The following is a 16,401-nucleotide window of genomic DNA, read 5'->3' on the forward strand; positions in this document are numbered from 1 at the left end:
ATGATAGGACGGAGTATATGATGAGAGCCATGTCGATCAACTCAGCCCTGGAGAGATTGTGCAAGGCTCAAGGCGTAGAATTTTTCTCAGCCTGGTCTATGCTTGTTAACAGGAGAGACTGCTTCTACAGGGATGGGATACACTTAAATAGAAAGGGTGCAAGAATATTTGCTGATGCTATCGAGGCAGAGTTAGCCTCGATAGCATCGAGAAGGGTGGGTCGAAAAACTGCTAGCTTGGAGGGGGTTACATGCATTAATAGATTAACAATAGCTGCTGGGAGAGGTGAAAGTGATTCTTGCACTGCTTCTATTGAAATGCAATTAAACAGCAGGTTGGAAACCGAGGCAATGGGGATTTCCAGGACTGCAGGGAGTTGTAGTGGAACAAGTAAATACATGGGCTGTGTGTAACTAAGAGTAGAAACAGGTGCACGTATACTTGCACATACACCAATGCTAGGAGTATAGTTAATAAATTTGATGAGCTTGAAGTGCTAGTCAAGACATCAAAGGCAGATAGATGAGCTTGAAGTGCTAGTCAAGACATCAAAGGCAGATAGATGAGCTTGAAGTGCTAGTCAAGACATCAAAGGCAGATAGATGAGCTTGAAGTGCTATTCAAGACATCAAAGGCAGATATTGTTGGGATATCACAGACGTGGTGTCACAAGACATAAGCAGTGCAGAATTGGAATTTGGGGAGTACAATGTGTACAGAAAGGATAGACAGGACAGGACAGGAAGGGAGGAAGGATTATCTGTTAGTTTAGAAACACAAAATATAAGGAAGTGCATCCAACTGATATTGGTGTACAATGCAATGTTGAGTCTGTTTGATGTGACTTAAGCACTGGGAAAGGAAAAATGTGTTATAGGCCCAATGAATCTGTTGAGTATAATGAGCAATTGTGCAGAGAAATAGAGTGGGCTAGTAAATCAGAGTGTCTTATAATGGGGGATTTTAATTTCCCAGAGATTGACTGGAATTTGTGGGTTGGTCACTCACACACTAGCAAGGCTTCTATGGATTTATTGGATGTTTGTTTTCTACAGCAGCATGTTCGGTAGGCAACTACAGGGAGTAATACTCTTATTCTGATTATTAGGAGTGATTCTTCATACATTAAGAATCTGCAGATAAAGGAACCGATGTGGCAGTGATCACAATGTGCTGAAGTGGGATTTAGTCAAAGAGGTAACTACCATCAGGGGTAAAGGGAAGGGTTTTTGCTTTTGTAAAGGTGACTACAGCGGTTTTGGACAGTATTTTAATTCTATACGGTGGGACCAACTGTGATGTTACCAACAGCAAATTCAAAATGAGAAGCAATCAAAGAATTAATCTTGGAAACTACTAGGCTTTTCATACCAACTAAGAAACATTGTTCAAGATTTAGGCCTAAATGAAGGTCAGATGAACTAATTAGACATGTGACAGAGAAGAAAAATGCATGGCATACATATAGGTGACACAGAAGCCTATGATAGATATAAGCTGGTCTGTAATCAAGTCACAAAGGAGTTAGGCAGGCAAAGGCAGATTATGAGAAATCTTTGGCAACGGATGCAAAGAAAAACAGCAAAGAGTTCTTTATTTATGTAAACTCTAGAAGGAAGGGGATGAATCAGATTGGTCCACTTGATATTGATGGTTCAACTGTTGCTGATCCTGCTCAGGTAGCTAACCTGAGTCCAGTAATTTTTACAATTGCGAAAACAATGTCAAAGAGAAAGTGTTTAAGTATTAATGATAAAGCAAAGACTGTTATGATATTGACCAGGGTTTTAAGAAAAAAGATGTTGCAGAGAAATATGGCATATCTGCAAGCAGTTTATCTACGATTTTTAAAAAAAATTGAGAATCAATTTTAAATGCAATTGAAGGAGGAGCAGATAAGAAGCGAATTAAGTTGTGTATATATGAAGATGTTCATTAAGCTGTTCTAAAATGGATGCAAATGATATGTGAAAAGAATATCCCAATATCGGGCCTAATAATTAAGCAACAAGCTCTGAAATTTGCACAGTCCTTTGGACATACAGAATTTAATGCAAGCACTGGGTGGCTAGATAAATTTAAGAAGCGCCACAGAATTGTGGAAAAGGTTATTGGCGGAGAAAGTGTTAATGTAAGCGAAGAAGATTGCAACAGTTGGAGGAACAATACCTTAAAGAAGATTTTGGAAGAATATGAGCGTAAGAATGTTTTAATGCTGACGAAATAGGTTTATTCTTTAAATGTTTACCGAATAGAACACTTGCTTTAAAGATGATAAATGTTTTGGCGGAAAACAAAGCAAAGAAAGAATCACTGTGCTAGTTGGAGCAAATACGACAGGAAGTGAAAAATTAAGACTTTAAGTCATCGGAATATCAAAAAACCCAAGATGTTTTAGAGGCACAAAATCTTTGGAAGTTGACTACACCTTTTAATAAAAAAGCATGGATGACAAGTGATATTTTTGAAGAATGGATATTAAAACTAGACAAGCGTATAACAAAAGAAAAATCGTGTTGGTAACTGACAACTGGCCGGCATATCCTGCCAGTATTTCTGCCAAACTTAAAAGTGCGAAGTTGTTTTTACCACCAAACGTAACGTCGTTAAAACTCCAGCCAATGGACCAAGGCATTATTAAAAATTTTAAATTTCATTATCGAAAGAGAATAATAATGAAGATTGTCAATGCATTATCAGAAAATAGAAACTTGGAGGTTACAATTAACCTTAGAGATTGCATCTCTGAACTGGCAAAAGTTTGGACAAACGATGTCACTGAATACACTATTCAAAATTGTTTTTCGAAAGCGGGATTTGCATTGAATACAGAAGTTGAACAACGACTGGACGAACAAGATGAACTGCCCCTTTCACAACTGAAAAACCTTTTGGACATTATTAGAATCGTCTGGAAACATCGAAAATGAAATAACACTGGGTAGTTATGTTTATGTAGATCACAGCAGAATATCCAAATGAAGATGAAATACTACTGAACAGTGTTAAATGCGACCATGATCACGAAGAAATTAACGATGACGCATCAGAACCCGTAGAAAAGCCAACTCGCGTAGAAACGATTAACGGTTCATATGGGTCTACAATTTTGTGAAAATATTCCTGATAATGTTTTTAATGCTCTGAACAAATGTGAGGTTTTCTTTGAGAATCAGACAGTTTTTTAATTGTACAGTGCAAACGAAAATTACAGATTTTTTTTAATTTGTGATACTCACCGGCGAAAATTGTGTAAATGTAATTTAAATAAGTATGTTTTTGAAATAAAATACATTAAAAATAAATGTAGATTCGTTTTCATTTTCTAATTAGATAATAATTTCTAATAAAAAAGATATTCTCTGTATAACGAAATTTCTTTATAATGAATTTTTCGCTGGATTTATCGAATTCGTTATAGGGAAGTTCGACTGTATTTAGATCATAGAAAGACTTTTGATACTGTTCCATATGGAAGACTGCTGCAGAAATTGGAGCAGTGTGGCATTCGAGGCAAATTGCTGCTATGGATAAAGGGATGGTTGAGTGGGAGAAGACAGAGAGTGGCAATGAATGGACACTGCTCTTCGTGGACTAATGTTATTAGTGGAGTCCCTCGGGGTTCAGTGTTTGGTCCATTGTTGTTTTCTGTATTCATTAATGATACTGATGATGGTATATCAAGGCTTAATGTCCAAGTTCGCAGATGATACAAAGGTCGGCAGGGTTGTTAATGACACTAATGACAGTACGTTTCTGCAACAGGATCTAGAAAAGTTGAGCAGATGGGCTGAGAGGTGGCAACTGAAGTTTAACATTGACAAATGTAAAGTACTGCATATGGGAAGCAGCAACCCCAGATTAATGTATCTACTGTGTGGTACTACACTGACAGTGGTAGAGGGTGAAAAGGACTGGGGGTAAATGGGCAGGCAGATATGAAGTTTTCTGAGCAGTGCAGACGGTCTGCAAGAGTAGCTCATGGTGTCTTGTCAATGATATATAGGAATTTTTCTAGCAGGGATAAGGAGGTGATTATCTCCTTGTATAAGGCAATGGACAGGCCACACCTTGAGTACTGTATACAGGTCTGGAGGCTTCACTTTAAGAAGGATGTAGAGCTTTTATAATGAGTACAGAGTAGGGCAACAAGATCAGCGAATGGAACAAAGGGTTGCTCTTATGAAGAAAGGCTTCAGTTTTGCAAATTACAGTGTGTGGAGACTAGGCACCCGCGAAGTGATCTGATTGAGGTGTATAAAGCCTTGAATGGTTTGAGCATGCTGAATGCTGATGGGATTCATCTTGCTCAGAATAATTGCATGAGAGGGCATAAATTCAAATTGAGGAAAGACAGTTGTAGGATTGATGTGCGGAAGTTTGCCTTTAGCCAGCAGGTGGTTGATTGCTGGAATAAACTTCCATCTGTTGTTGTAGAAGTTGATAGTTTAAACAGGTTCAAGGCAGAACTAGACAAACATTTGGAGAGAGTGGCTGGGTGAAATGAGAAGGGTGTGTGGGTGTTTTTTTTTTTTTTTTTGGCTGATGCTATATAAGCTTGCTTTGATGCATTATGTGCCCTTGCTAATGCTAATGGTGACATTTCAACTGAAATGTTAATGCACATTTTCAGTGAAAATGTGCATTAACTGCTCTTTATACATGAAGGCTTTTTTTGATTATTTTGGCCATATTTTTTCTAAAAAAAAAAAAACAATTTTTCAACTTTTATTTCATAAAGTACAAAATTAATTAGATAGTATGAATCAGAGCTGTAATACTCAATATGTTCTACGTTGATAATAATATTAGTAAATTAATAAGAGGAGTTTACCTCAATGTAGTACGTAGAACACTTCCGTATGATACCCTCCAGAAATTAAAACGGAAAAAACGAAAAAATCGACAACTTACCGGTACATTAAAGTAAAATATAAATAATTAAATAATCAATTTAACACAATTCAAAATCAATTTAAAACAATTAAAATTCAAATTAACGCAATTAAAAGAATCTAACGAAAATATTCAAAACGATTAAAAGAATCTAACGAAAATATTCAAAACGGTTAAAAGAATCTAACGAAAATAATCGTTTTGATTATTTTCGTTAGATTCTTTTAATTGCGTTAATTTGAATTTTAATTGTTTTAAATTGATTTTGAATTGTGTTAAATTGATTATTTAATTATTTATATTTTACTTTAATGTACCGGTAAGTTGTCGATTTTTTTGTTTTTTCCGTTTTAATTTCTGGAGGGTATCATACGGAAGTGTTCTACGTACTACATTGAGGTAAACTCCTCTTATTAATTTACTAATAAAGTACAAAGTAATCCAAGGAATAAAAAACTTATTTGATGAGAATTTGCAGTTGTGCTTTTCACTTAAACCCAGAGATTTATATTGTGATAATATAAATGATTGCACATTGCTCTTTTTTTTCTTTTTAATCAGCCAATTCTAAAATGTCATTAACCTGTTTCTTGGCGAAGTTTAACCTCTTTCATTCTTTAATGGTTTTTCTCCATTAAGTAAGTTTCCCTGTATAAAAAGTTTTCTATACTGTTTGAATATAAATTCAGTGTATGCTCTTTTAGATCACATGGGTATTGGTGTTTTTGGGCAGAAGGGAAACTGGGGCCAAAATGTGCCTATTCCTATGACATGTTTTTTATATAAAAATTCGGTCTAATTTGTCATCACAGAAAATCATATATTCGTATCTGCTTAAGAAAGGTAAATAGTTCATTTAAATTCGCATTGTTTCCAATAATAGGGGCGAGTGATAGAGGCTCTTTCAGTCGTGACAGTGAAAGGAAAGTATTGTTTTGGAAATAGGAATAGTGCTTACAATCTAAGAGTATATGCCTGACAGTAAGTGGTAAAGTACAATGCTTGCATTGAGGTGGGACATCCTCCTTGAGTAGATATATATGGGTTGGACGAGTATGCCCTATGCGTAATCTTGTTAGTTCCTCTGATTTTGAGCAATTTGTTGTTTGTTTGTTTGTTTGTGACCTCCAGATTTCAGACCACTGAAATGTATAGATTTTTTTAATGCTTTGTTTTTGGTTTTTAGGAGCATTAGCAACTAAGGCCATATTGCTCCGGGATATGCGGTGGTCATTCCCTGACCTTTCCGCATCCTCCGTATTTGGTGGTGACGGGCTCGAACGCCGGTCTAATCAAGAAGCGTGTGCTACGCACTGTTGCTCCTTCCCACCTGGCTACGGAGGCGCCATTTTTTTTTTTTTTTTTTTTTAATGCACTTCAAATAATCTATATATGGTACTTGGTAATGTGATGGTATTGTAGTGACTAGTTGTTTGGCTGCCTGATCTACTCTCTCATTACCTGTGATACCAGAATGCCCTGGGATCCAGAAAAATATCACTGCATGATTCTTACTTCGTGTGGTTTAAGCAGGAAAAAATTTGTTTTATGATGGGATGCGATATTGAAAGTTTATTGTCTAATGCAGACACTGCACTCATGGAATCTGCGTATATTATACTGCTAGTATTGTGGAAAGTGTTTATATTTTCTAGGGCTAATTTTATTGTGTATAATTCTGCAGTGTAACTGCTACACTCAACTGGTAGTGATATAGAAAGTGTAAAAGAGGAAAAGACAGCTGCCGTACCAACAGATGAGTCTGTTTTCGAACCATTTGTATACATTATATAGCGTTGAGCATTGTTGAGGGCATGGTCTTTATGTAGCTGTTTAATACTTTCATCTGCCAGGGATTTCTTTCTCCATTTCTGAAAATAGGTATCACAGTAAGGGAGGGTTACAGACCAGGGTGGATCAGGTACATCATTCTCTTGAAGCATATTGTCAAAATTTATGTCCCAGGCATGTATCAATTCTTTTAATCAAATACCTGTGGGTCTATTTTCAGCAATTTTGCTGTTGTAGAATGTGATCCAATCAGGGTTGGGAAGCAAAGGTCGAACAGGATGAGCTGGAAGGCTTTGAATTTTGGCTGTATAATTAAGAAGCAGCATTTTCCTTCTAAGGTGAAGTGGAGGTTCATATGCCTCTACATACAGACTCTGGACAGGGGTGTTCTATAAGCTCCTAGTGCAGTACGAAGGGCACTGTGTTGGCTGGTGTTCAGTCTGGTTAGTGCACTTTTCCTAGCCGAGTCATAGACAACAGCTCCATAATCTAAGCAAGACCCGATAAGAGCACGATACAGATGTAGAAGAGAGTATCTATCAGCACCCCATTTCATGGAAGAAATGGACCGAAGAATATTTAGTTTCTTTAAACAAACAGTTTGGAGATATGTTATGTGAGAAACAAAGTTAAGTTTGGTATTCAACATTAAACCTAGGAAACAAAGATTACTGGTGAGTGGTATCAGGTGGATCTCTAGGCTGAAGTTCTGGTTCTGGATGCAGCTTGCATTTTTTCCAGAAGTGAATTGCAACTGTTTTTGTTCTGACATATGATATCCATTCTGCTGTGTCCATATTTCTAGATTATTTATGGAGAGCGCAGCTGTCTTTCAATAGTATGAATATTTTTTGAACTGCAAGATAGAGTGAGATCATCAGCATACATGTATAATGAGAGTATTGGGAATGTTGTGGGTTATAGTGTTCAGCTTAAGTGAAAAAAGAGTAGCGCTAAGTATTGACCTTGTGTGACACCTTCTTCTTGGGTATAGATACGAGAAAGTACTGTTTGATAACGAACCTGAAAAGTTCTGTTTTTGAGAAAGTTTTGAATAAATTTCGGTAAATGTCCACGCAATCCTAGGGAATAAAGTTCTTGCGATATGCCATACCTCCAGGTTGTGTCAAAAGCCTTTTCAATATCCAAACTTACCATTACAAGATGTTCATTTTTCACCTAAGCATTACGGATGTTAGTCTCTGCTTTCACCATGAGAACCAAAGTGGATCTATTTTGTCGGAATCCAAACTGATTGTTGTTTAGCAGCTTTTGAGTTTCAAGAACCCAGGTAAGTCGTCTGTGTATCATCCAATCTATAGTTTTACCTACACAATTGGTGAGGGAGATTAGTCGGTAATTTTGTGTGAGTGATTGATCCTTTCCTGGTTTGGGAAAGGCTAAAATAACGGAGTGATGCCAGGTAGAAGGATATGTACCTTCAAGAAAGATCCGATTAAAGAATGTTATTAGCAAATTCAAAGCTATATTGTTTAGATGTTTCAGCATTACATAAAAGATTCCATCAGCTCCAGCAGTGCTATTAGGTGATCTGTTTAATGCTGTTTGGAGTTCAAAAAGACAAAAAGGTTGATTGTAGGCTAGAGAGTGGGTAGTTTGAAAGCTTATCTTATATTTTTCTGCTATGGCTTTGATTTGTAGAAAGGAAGTATCATAAGCTGTAGCAGCGGATGTTTCAGAGAAAGTCTCTGCAAGCGCATTAGCTTTTTCTTGTGGTGAAGATATTTCCTGCCCATTCTTGGTTAAAATTGGAACAGAAACCGGAAAATATTTGCCATTTAGTTGTCGAATTTTTTTCCAAATAATTTTACTCCTAGTGTCTTTTGTGATAGAGGAGGCAAACTGTATCCATGATTCTTTTTTGGCTTGTCTTCTAATTTGTCGTGCTTTTGCCTTAAGCCTTTTAAACTGAATTAGGTTGTCGGTGGTTGGAAACTTACGGAACAGATTCCAGGCTTTATTTTTTTCCTTTTTCACTATGGTATAAGCATCATTCCACCAGTGTTTAAGGTTTTTGTGTTTGAAAGCAGAAGACCATGGTATTGCTTTGGAAGCTGCTGGTAGTATTTGTTTAGTAATGTGCTCGGTGACATCATCAATGGACTCTAGTTGTATCAATTGGCTATCAAAGGAGATGGAGACAGAATACTTTTTCCAATCTGCTTTGGAATATTTCCATAATACCCAAGGATCAGGGCAATGGTGTCTGCATTGTGTGAATTCTACATATAATTGGGAAATGATCACTGTTGTGTAGATCATTTAAAACCGTCCAATCTATAATAGGAAGTACTCAGGGGAACAAATAGATAAGTCAATTGCTGACATAGATCCTGTGGAAAGATGAGTGTAGGTGTTATGAGATAGTATTTGTTTTACAAGATCTTCTAATTCTTTCAATGTGTAAATATTATCAGGTGGAAGGTATACTGAGAATAGAGTTATTGTTTGACCCATTGCTACACAAACTGCAATGGCTTCTAAGTGGGTCTGAAGTGGAATGTTTCTTGCTGGAAATGGACAATCCACTAGAATTGCAACTCCTCTGTGTGCATGGCTTGAAGAAATTTTATCTTTTCTATAGGCTCTTTAATGTTTAAACATACAGGGCGTCTCAAAAATATTGGTACAAACGTTTAGGGGAGGTAGGTAACATCTAAAGGAATGTAAATTGCATAGGAACCCATAACCGGAAACGTCACGGGAAAGTAGTAGCAGAGGCACAAGAAGCAGAAAGGACACAAGACAGTAATTAGTGGCAAACATTTATTTGACATAATATTAACAATGGATTATGAGATGGATGCATTTCATAATGTTACAAGAGATGCTCGAAGGTTCCACCACGAGACTTGATGCATGCGTGACACCGACGCAGCATGGATTGGCGGACAGGGTCAAACACACCTGGAGTTTCTTTGACAGTAGCAGCAGCGCAGACAAGTCTCACCACGAGATCCATTTCCGTCTCCACAGGCGATTCATACACGATAGATTTGAGGGCCCCCCCCACAGAAAGAAATCAAGGCTCGATAAATCAGGTGAGCATGGGGGCCAGGCAACAGGTCCACCACGTCCAATCCATCAACGCCCAAAACGCCTGTTCAAATGGTCACGAACACACCTTCCATAATGGGCAGGCACCCCATCATGTTGAAACCAAATGTGCGTCTCACATTTGCTGGAACATTGTCAAGTAACCCTGGTAGAACTTGTTCAAGAAAGATCCGATATTTAGTGGAGTTCATGTGGGATGGTAACAGGTATGGGCTGACTAAGCAGTCACCAACCATACCTGCCCACACATTTATTGCGAAGCAATGTTGTGCCGCATGGGGGCGCACACAGTGTGGGTTGTCATGAGCCCACACATGAGCATTGTGCTGATTGAATAAGCCTTCCTGAGTGAAATAAGCCTCACCCATGACCAAAACATAGGCTGGAAAATTCAAGTCTTGAACACTTTCTTGGAGTCTTGAACACTGCGCAAAAGCCACACGTGCAGGATGATCTTGGGGGAGCAGTAACTGAACCCTTTGGAGATGAAAGTGGTGTAAGGAATCATCGTGCTGGACACACTGTACACTGCAACAAGACACTCCTAAGGCAGAGGCAGCGACGTATGCTGGTAGTAGAATTATTCTGGACGGCATTCAACACACTTTCTTCCATGGCGGGAGTTTGCATCGAACGTGGTCTGCCTGCACTACTCCTGTTACCTCTAAATGACCCATAATCGCACAAATTTTGATGCACACGTGCAAACAAACAGTGGTCTGGTACATGTCCATCTGGGAAGCGTTCTCCATAAATTCGTTGAGCAGCTCATCCATTGCCCTCTGCTAATCCATACACTAGGTGCATGTCTGCCAGCTCACAGTTCGTATATCGATGGATTCTCTTTGTGCGGCGACTACTGCTTGAATGACTACTGCGTTTTGGCATAGTTACCTTGACTTGCCTTCTTGATATGATCCTTTGTTTTCGATCTTAATCTTCTGTATCTTTTTTTCCATTTTCTACAGATCACATGATTTTGAACAGCGCTGTCGACCGACTTACGGTGATGTTTCTGGTTATGGGTTCCTATGCGATTCACATTCCTTTAGATGTTACCTATCTCCCCTAAACGTTTGTACCAATATTTTTGAGACACCCTGTATAAGTTACCTGTGGATTTAAGTTAGTCTCTTTTAAGCAAATGGTTACAGGATTATATCGTGAGATCAAATCGTATATATTATCAGTATTACTGCGTAAACCTCTGCAATTCTATTGTACAATGTGCTTCATTATTTGGTTTTATAGAGGGAAGATGATTCTATCTCTTTCTTGTAAGAGGGAGCAGTTTGCTTTTGACGACCATGTTTAGTCTTATCCTTTCTTGGAAAATAAGGGCATCCATATTCTGTACTCTCTCCTACATCATCAGTTCAGTAAGTAAACATCCAGTCTCCATGTCATCTTCTGCATGAAGATCAAGGGCTGTTTCTTCTTGTGCATTTACAGCTTAGCTGACCATGCTGCTTGAATTTGGTTGTTGCAATTCAGCGGCGCATTGCCTTTGTGGTTTCCTTTGTATTTTATCAATTGATGTTATTTTAGATGGAACTGAGAGTGGGGTATTGTTTATTTTGTTGATTGAAACAGGTTTGTTAGTTGGCTAATTTGACAATAGTACGGATTGTGCCCATTTTGCAATGGATGTGTTAGGTGGGATTGACACCTCTGTTTGGGTCGCAACAGTTTGACAGTTTTGGGTAGCAGTAGAATAGCTGCGTTTTGGCATAGTTACCTTGACTTGCCTTCTTGATATGATCCTTTGTTTTCGATCTTAATCTTCTGTATCTTTTTTTCCATTTTCTACAGATCACATGATTTTGAATATGCTGGGTGATCCCTCTTACAATTTGGGCACTCTGGAGATTTTGCAGTACAGTCTGTTTGAGAATGATTTTTTGAACCACAATTAGAACATGTAATTTCACCTCTGCATGTTATTTGAGAATGACTGAATTTTTGGCATTTTAAACATCTTAAGAGATTTTGGAATGTATGCACGGACTCGGCAGTGCAGATAGCCTGCTTTCACTGAATTTGGTAAATTTGGTGCACTGAAAGTCAATATGATATTTCATGTTGGAACTAGTTTATCGTCCTCCCAGATCATAATTCGCCTTGCTTGTGTTACTTTTTGTTCTTGTAATTCCAAAACTATGTCCTCTTCGGTTACATTTAATAAATCCCACTCACTTATTACTCCTTTTGAGGAGTTCGGTGTATTATGTGGCGTGACTTTGATTGGCATTCCGCTTATAGTTGACAGTTTCAATAACAGTTCAGAGTGTCTTGCCTGCATGGTTTCAATTAATAGATCTCCTGACTGGAGTCGTTTTACCATTTTTGGTGTTCCTGCTGAATTTTCAAGACATCTTTGAATGACAAAGGGAGACAATTTGCTTACTGGTTGAGTCGATAATGAATGCATTATCAGAAAAGCTGGTGGTTCTGATTTGCTAGAATCTGTTCTCATTCTTTTTGGGAGACTAAGATCATGTTTCCTTCTACGGGTGTCGGTACGTTGAGAGCCTGTTGGCTCTAGTGGTGGATATTCATTGCAATCCATTGTTGCTCCTTTTAGCCCTGGGACAGGGGCTTCCTTCTCCCAGGTTATTGGCCCTGCCACGTGGAGGCAGGAGCGGTGCCAACCAGTGACCAAGCGATCAGAAAATAAGAAGGCATTAACGTTGCTAGCGGAGGTAGCAGTAACGTTGAGATCGCATTAATGGACCAATGCTAATATTTTGTATTCTTAAACTATGACGATGTTAATCTCATTTATATACCCACTGGTTATTTTGAATTGTGAAAAAATATGATTGCCTTTGTTCTGGTCACTGCAGAGTTAACTGGTTTCAGTTCATGGCTGCAAGGCTTCGTCATGGATTTCTCTAGCTACTCCCTCATAAATAGAAAAATCATCAACAGTGCAATATTCAGAGAGCTGCCTTTATAGGTCAGGGTTTGAATAGATTCTATCTATTAAAACTCAGCTATAGCCAATTCCTAGAAAGGCTGAGAATCTAATATTCTGAAAGTATTTTTCCTTCTCTTACCTTTTAGTTAAGTACAAAGAAAGAGAGAAAGACTAGTTAAAATTATAATAGATAAGGTTAATTTAATTTGTTACATAGAACTAATCTAAATATGGATTAAAAATGCTTCCAACCTTATGCTCATCATATATTTGTGGCACAGTATTGGATCTGCCATAAATCAGTATTACTCTAACAGAATATGGAGGTGGAATCACTTCTGGATGGCTAACAGCTGGCAATTCAATCTTCTCTGTTCTAGTAAATTGGATTGCAAATTATTACTTTTTCTATATATATATATAATAAATAGTTCAGTAGTCATATACTTTTTAGTATGCAATAAACTGAATGTTAAAGCAAATTACTTTATGAAATATTTCAGGATATATAAATGCCTTAAGTGGTAGTTTTAAATTATACAAGGTATATCCAAAAAGTTTTAGGATTAATTTTTCTTAAATGATACTACCAGCGCCATACATTGGCCACTGTTGAAACTATTCACCATCAAGTCTGAACTGGCTATGTGCCAAGTTTCATCAGTGTGCACAAAGGTATTCTACTGGAAAGTTGTTAGGTTGGTGAAGTAAAATTACAGCAGGCCCCCGTTATAACGCGGTTCGCTTTACGCTGATTCGCTATAACGCTGTTCTTATATTATAACCACTATCTGACTATAATGCTGTCACAGATCACTATAACGCTCTTTTACAGATTGCATTTTTGGCATATTTAACGAAATCGTTTCGTTTGATGGAGTCAATAGCTTGAAAATGAATATAAAAAATACGGTTAAAACGTTTCCCACACAAACTTGAGAAATATTCCCACGCTCAGTGAAATTCTCTCGCGCGCTAATTTAATTGCAGTACAGTGACTTGTTATGTAGTTCCGAGATCAACATTTTAAAAAATGATCAAGTATATTGCTTGTAATATTTGCGTTATATGCATTTATCCGAGGTCTAGTCATCACTCAGTACAGTATTAGACATCGTGCATAACGGACAGTTTACTTGAACATTGTATCATAATTAATGCAACCAACGCAGTTACATTTTCGAAGAGTTAATAATGGCCAATAAGAATAAAAAAGCAACAACGTCAGGGCGCAGTAAGAAGACTATAAATGTAAGAAAAATACTACTGAATTTGAAAATTAAATTAGACGTTTTGAAGCGAATCGATTCCAGTCAAAGACAAGCGGATGTGTGCCATAATTTAGGACTTGCAAGTTTAACTATAAGAACAATTATAAAAAAAAATAAAGAATTAATTTTAGCAGTGGGAAAGATAGCTGTTCCACTGCAAGCAACAAGGGCTAGGCCGGCTATTACGATTGAAATGGAAAGACTTTAACTAATTTTATTGAAGATAATATCCAATGCAGAATTCAGTTAAGTTGAATATTATAAATAATAAAAGAGAGAGAGAGAGAGAGAGAGAGAGAGAGAGAGAGAGAGAGAGAGATTAGCCAATATGATGATCTGAAGAAAACTCACCTAAAAAAAAAAAAAAAAAAAAAAAAGTGGAAACATTTAAAACTAGTAAGGGCTGGTTGAATAGATTTAAAATCCAGGGAGAAGCCGCAAGTGCAGATCAAGGAGCCGAAAGTTTCAAAAAAGAACTTGTTAAAATTATTGAAGAGGGGTATTATGTGTTATACTTCTCAACAAGTTTTTAACATAGATGAAGCAGGACTTTTGTGGAAACGATTGCCTACAAGAAGTTTCATATTGAAAGAAGATAAAACATGCCAGGTTTCAAAGCGGCGAAGGATCGATTGACTTTATTGTTGGTGGTAACGCTGCGAGAGATTTAAAATTAATACCCCTTTTAGTTTATTTGGAAGAGGGCCAAAGTTCAACCCAAAATCGACACATTTTTCATAATTAAATTAAATCAATTTAGATCAATTAAATTCATGATTTTAATTGGAATTTTAAGTTTAATTTTGATACATAAGTAGTTACCATATAATTATATACGTAGGTAATGTAGAATATTTTATAAGTACAAATATTTGAATATTAAATATTTTGACCGACATCTTTTCTCTACCGCTTATTGTTGATTAGGAAATATCCTATGGCACCGACCGCAACTCACAAATACATATGTTACCTTATGGGAATTCGGCGCTCGCTTAGCGCGGATTCACTTAGCGCTCTGTTTTTCCGGAACGCATGATCAGCGTTAAGCGGGGGTCACCTGTACATCGTCATGGAATCAAGGACCAAGTTTTCTTGGTGACAAAATTTTATTTTAAAGCCAGAAAAAGTGGAAAAAGTGCAAATGAAACAGTTGCAATGGTGAGTGCAACTTATGGACAAGAAGCACTATCACAATCGAACATTTTTTGCTGGTATGGGCAGTTCCGTGAAGGGTGGGAAGATGTTCAGGACAATATACACAGAGCGGTCACCCATTCCAGTCTCGTATGAACTCAACCACCGAAAAAGTTTGGCTGCTGTTAATGGAAAATCGGCACCCGTCCTCCCAAACGAGAGCAGACCCACTTCACATCAGCAAGGATACCATGTGTTCAATTGTTGTCGGAGATTTGAAATATAAGAAAAGCATGCTCACACTTCATAGCACATGCACGGATGGCAGACAGTTGCTTTGCATATGAACCTAAAACAAAAAGACAATTAGCTGTAGGATTGGAGAAAATTTGTTAAGGTTAAAGAAACCACAGTTCCAAAAGTCTTGAACCAAAACAACACTGGTGATTTTTTTTTGATTGGCACGGAGTTATGGGCACAGAATTTGTACCAGAAGGACAAACAGTCAACTCTGAATTTTACAGAGGAGTGATGAACAGACAGTTGAATTTAGCATGTTAGGCCAATCTTGCTTCATGATAATGCACCATCACACATCGTGACCATTGTCACGCAGTTTCTCATACAGAAGGGTGTTACAGTGCTTCTCCATCTCCTGTATTTGTCAAATTTGGCAACTGCTGATTATTTTCTGTTCCCCAAAGTGATATCCTATCTGAAGGGTCACCATTTTGACAGCATATCAGAGATCTAAACCAGCATGACAAAAAGTTCCACAAGATCAACACTAGAAAAGTACGAATACTTACATATCAATCAATAGAGTTCCACTTCTTGGGTTTGACTAGGAGTCTTCAAGTTTAAGTATGCTAGTTTTGTCTCTGAGAAATGTAAGTTCTCCAAGTTTTAGAATGGTAGAGAAAAAATAAAATTTCCATTACATTTTGCGGGGTATTTGCTATTACTGAAGGTAATCATATGCTTTTTTTTTTAATATATATAAGCTTACAAAACTATTTAATACTTGTATCACATACTGCAATGTATAAAACCAGAGGCTGGCAGCCTTTTCCACCATGAGCTAATTTAAATATAAAAGGTCATAACCAGTCACAATTTTTTATGAGTATTTCTATTCTACAACTAATGTATTTTATTTTAAATAAAATGTATTAGTTGTAGAATTATTATAAATAATTCTACAACTAGGTGGCAGTGATCACAATGTGCTGAAGTGGGATTTACTCAAAGAGGTAACTACCTCCATGTAGTCTTCTATGTTGCACATGGAAGACTGCTGCACAAATT

The 16,401-nt window shown here is 37.3% G+C and overlaps 1 protein-coding gene across 1 annotated transcript in view; it reads right to left on the reverse strand.

Annotated features, from left to right (window-relative positions):
* LOC150087067 (BRISC and BRCA1-A complex member 1-like) overlaps positions 1-16,401 on the reverse strand; it is a 117,661-nt gene that overhangs the window by 29,735 nt on the left and 71,525 nt on the right. The window contains exon 6 of the mRNA XM_090372363.1: positions 12,938-13,061. Within this exon, the coding sequence (XP_090228489.1) occupies positions 12,938-13,061 (124 nt within the window). The remainder of the gene's footprint in view (positions 1-12,937; positions 13,062-16,401) is intronic.

The sequence above is a fragment of the Mastigoproctus giganteus genome, chromosome 4 (assembly GCF_048544385.1).
Source record: "Mastigoproctus giganteus isolate SK-2022 chromosome 4, ASM4854438v1, whole genome shotgun sequence".
NCBI classification, from domain to species: Eukaryota; Metazoa; Arthropoda; class Arachnida; order Uropygi; family Thelyphonidae; genus Mastigoproctus; species Mastigoproctus giganteus.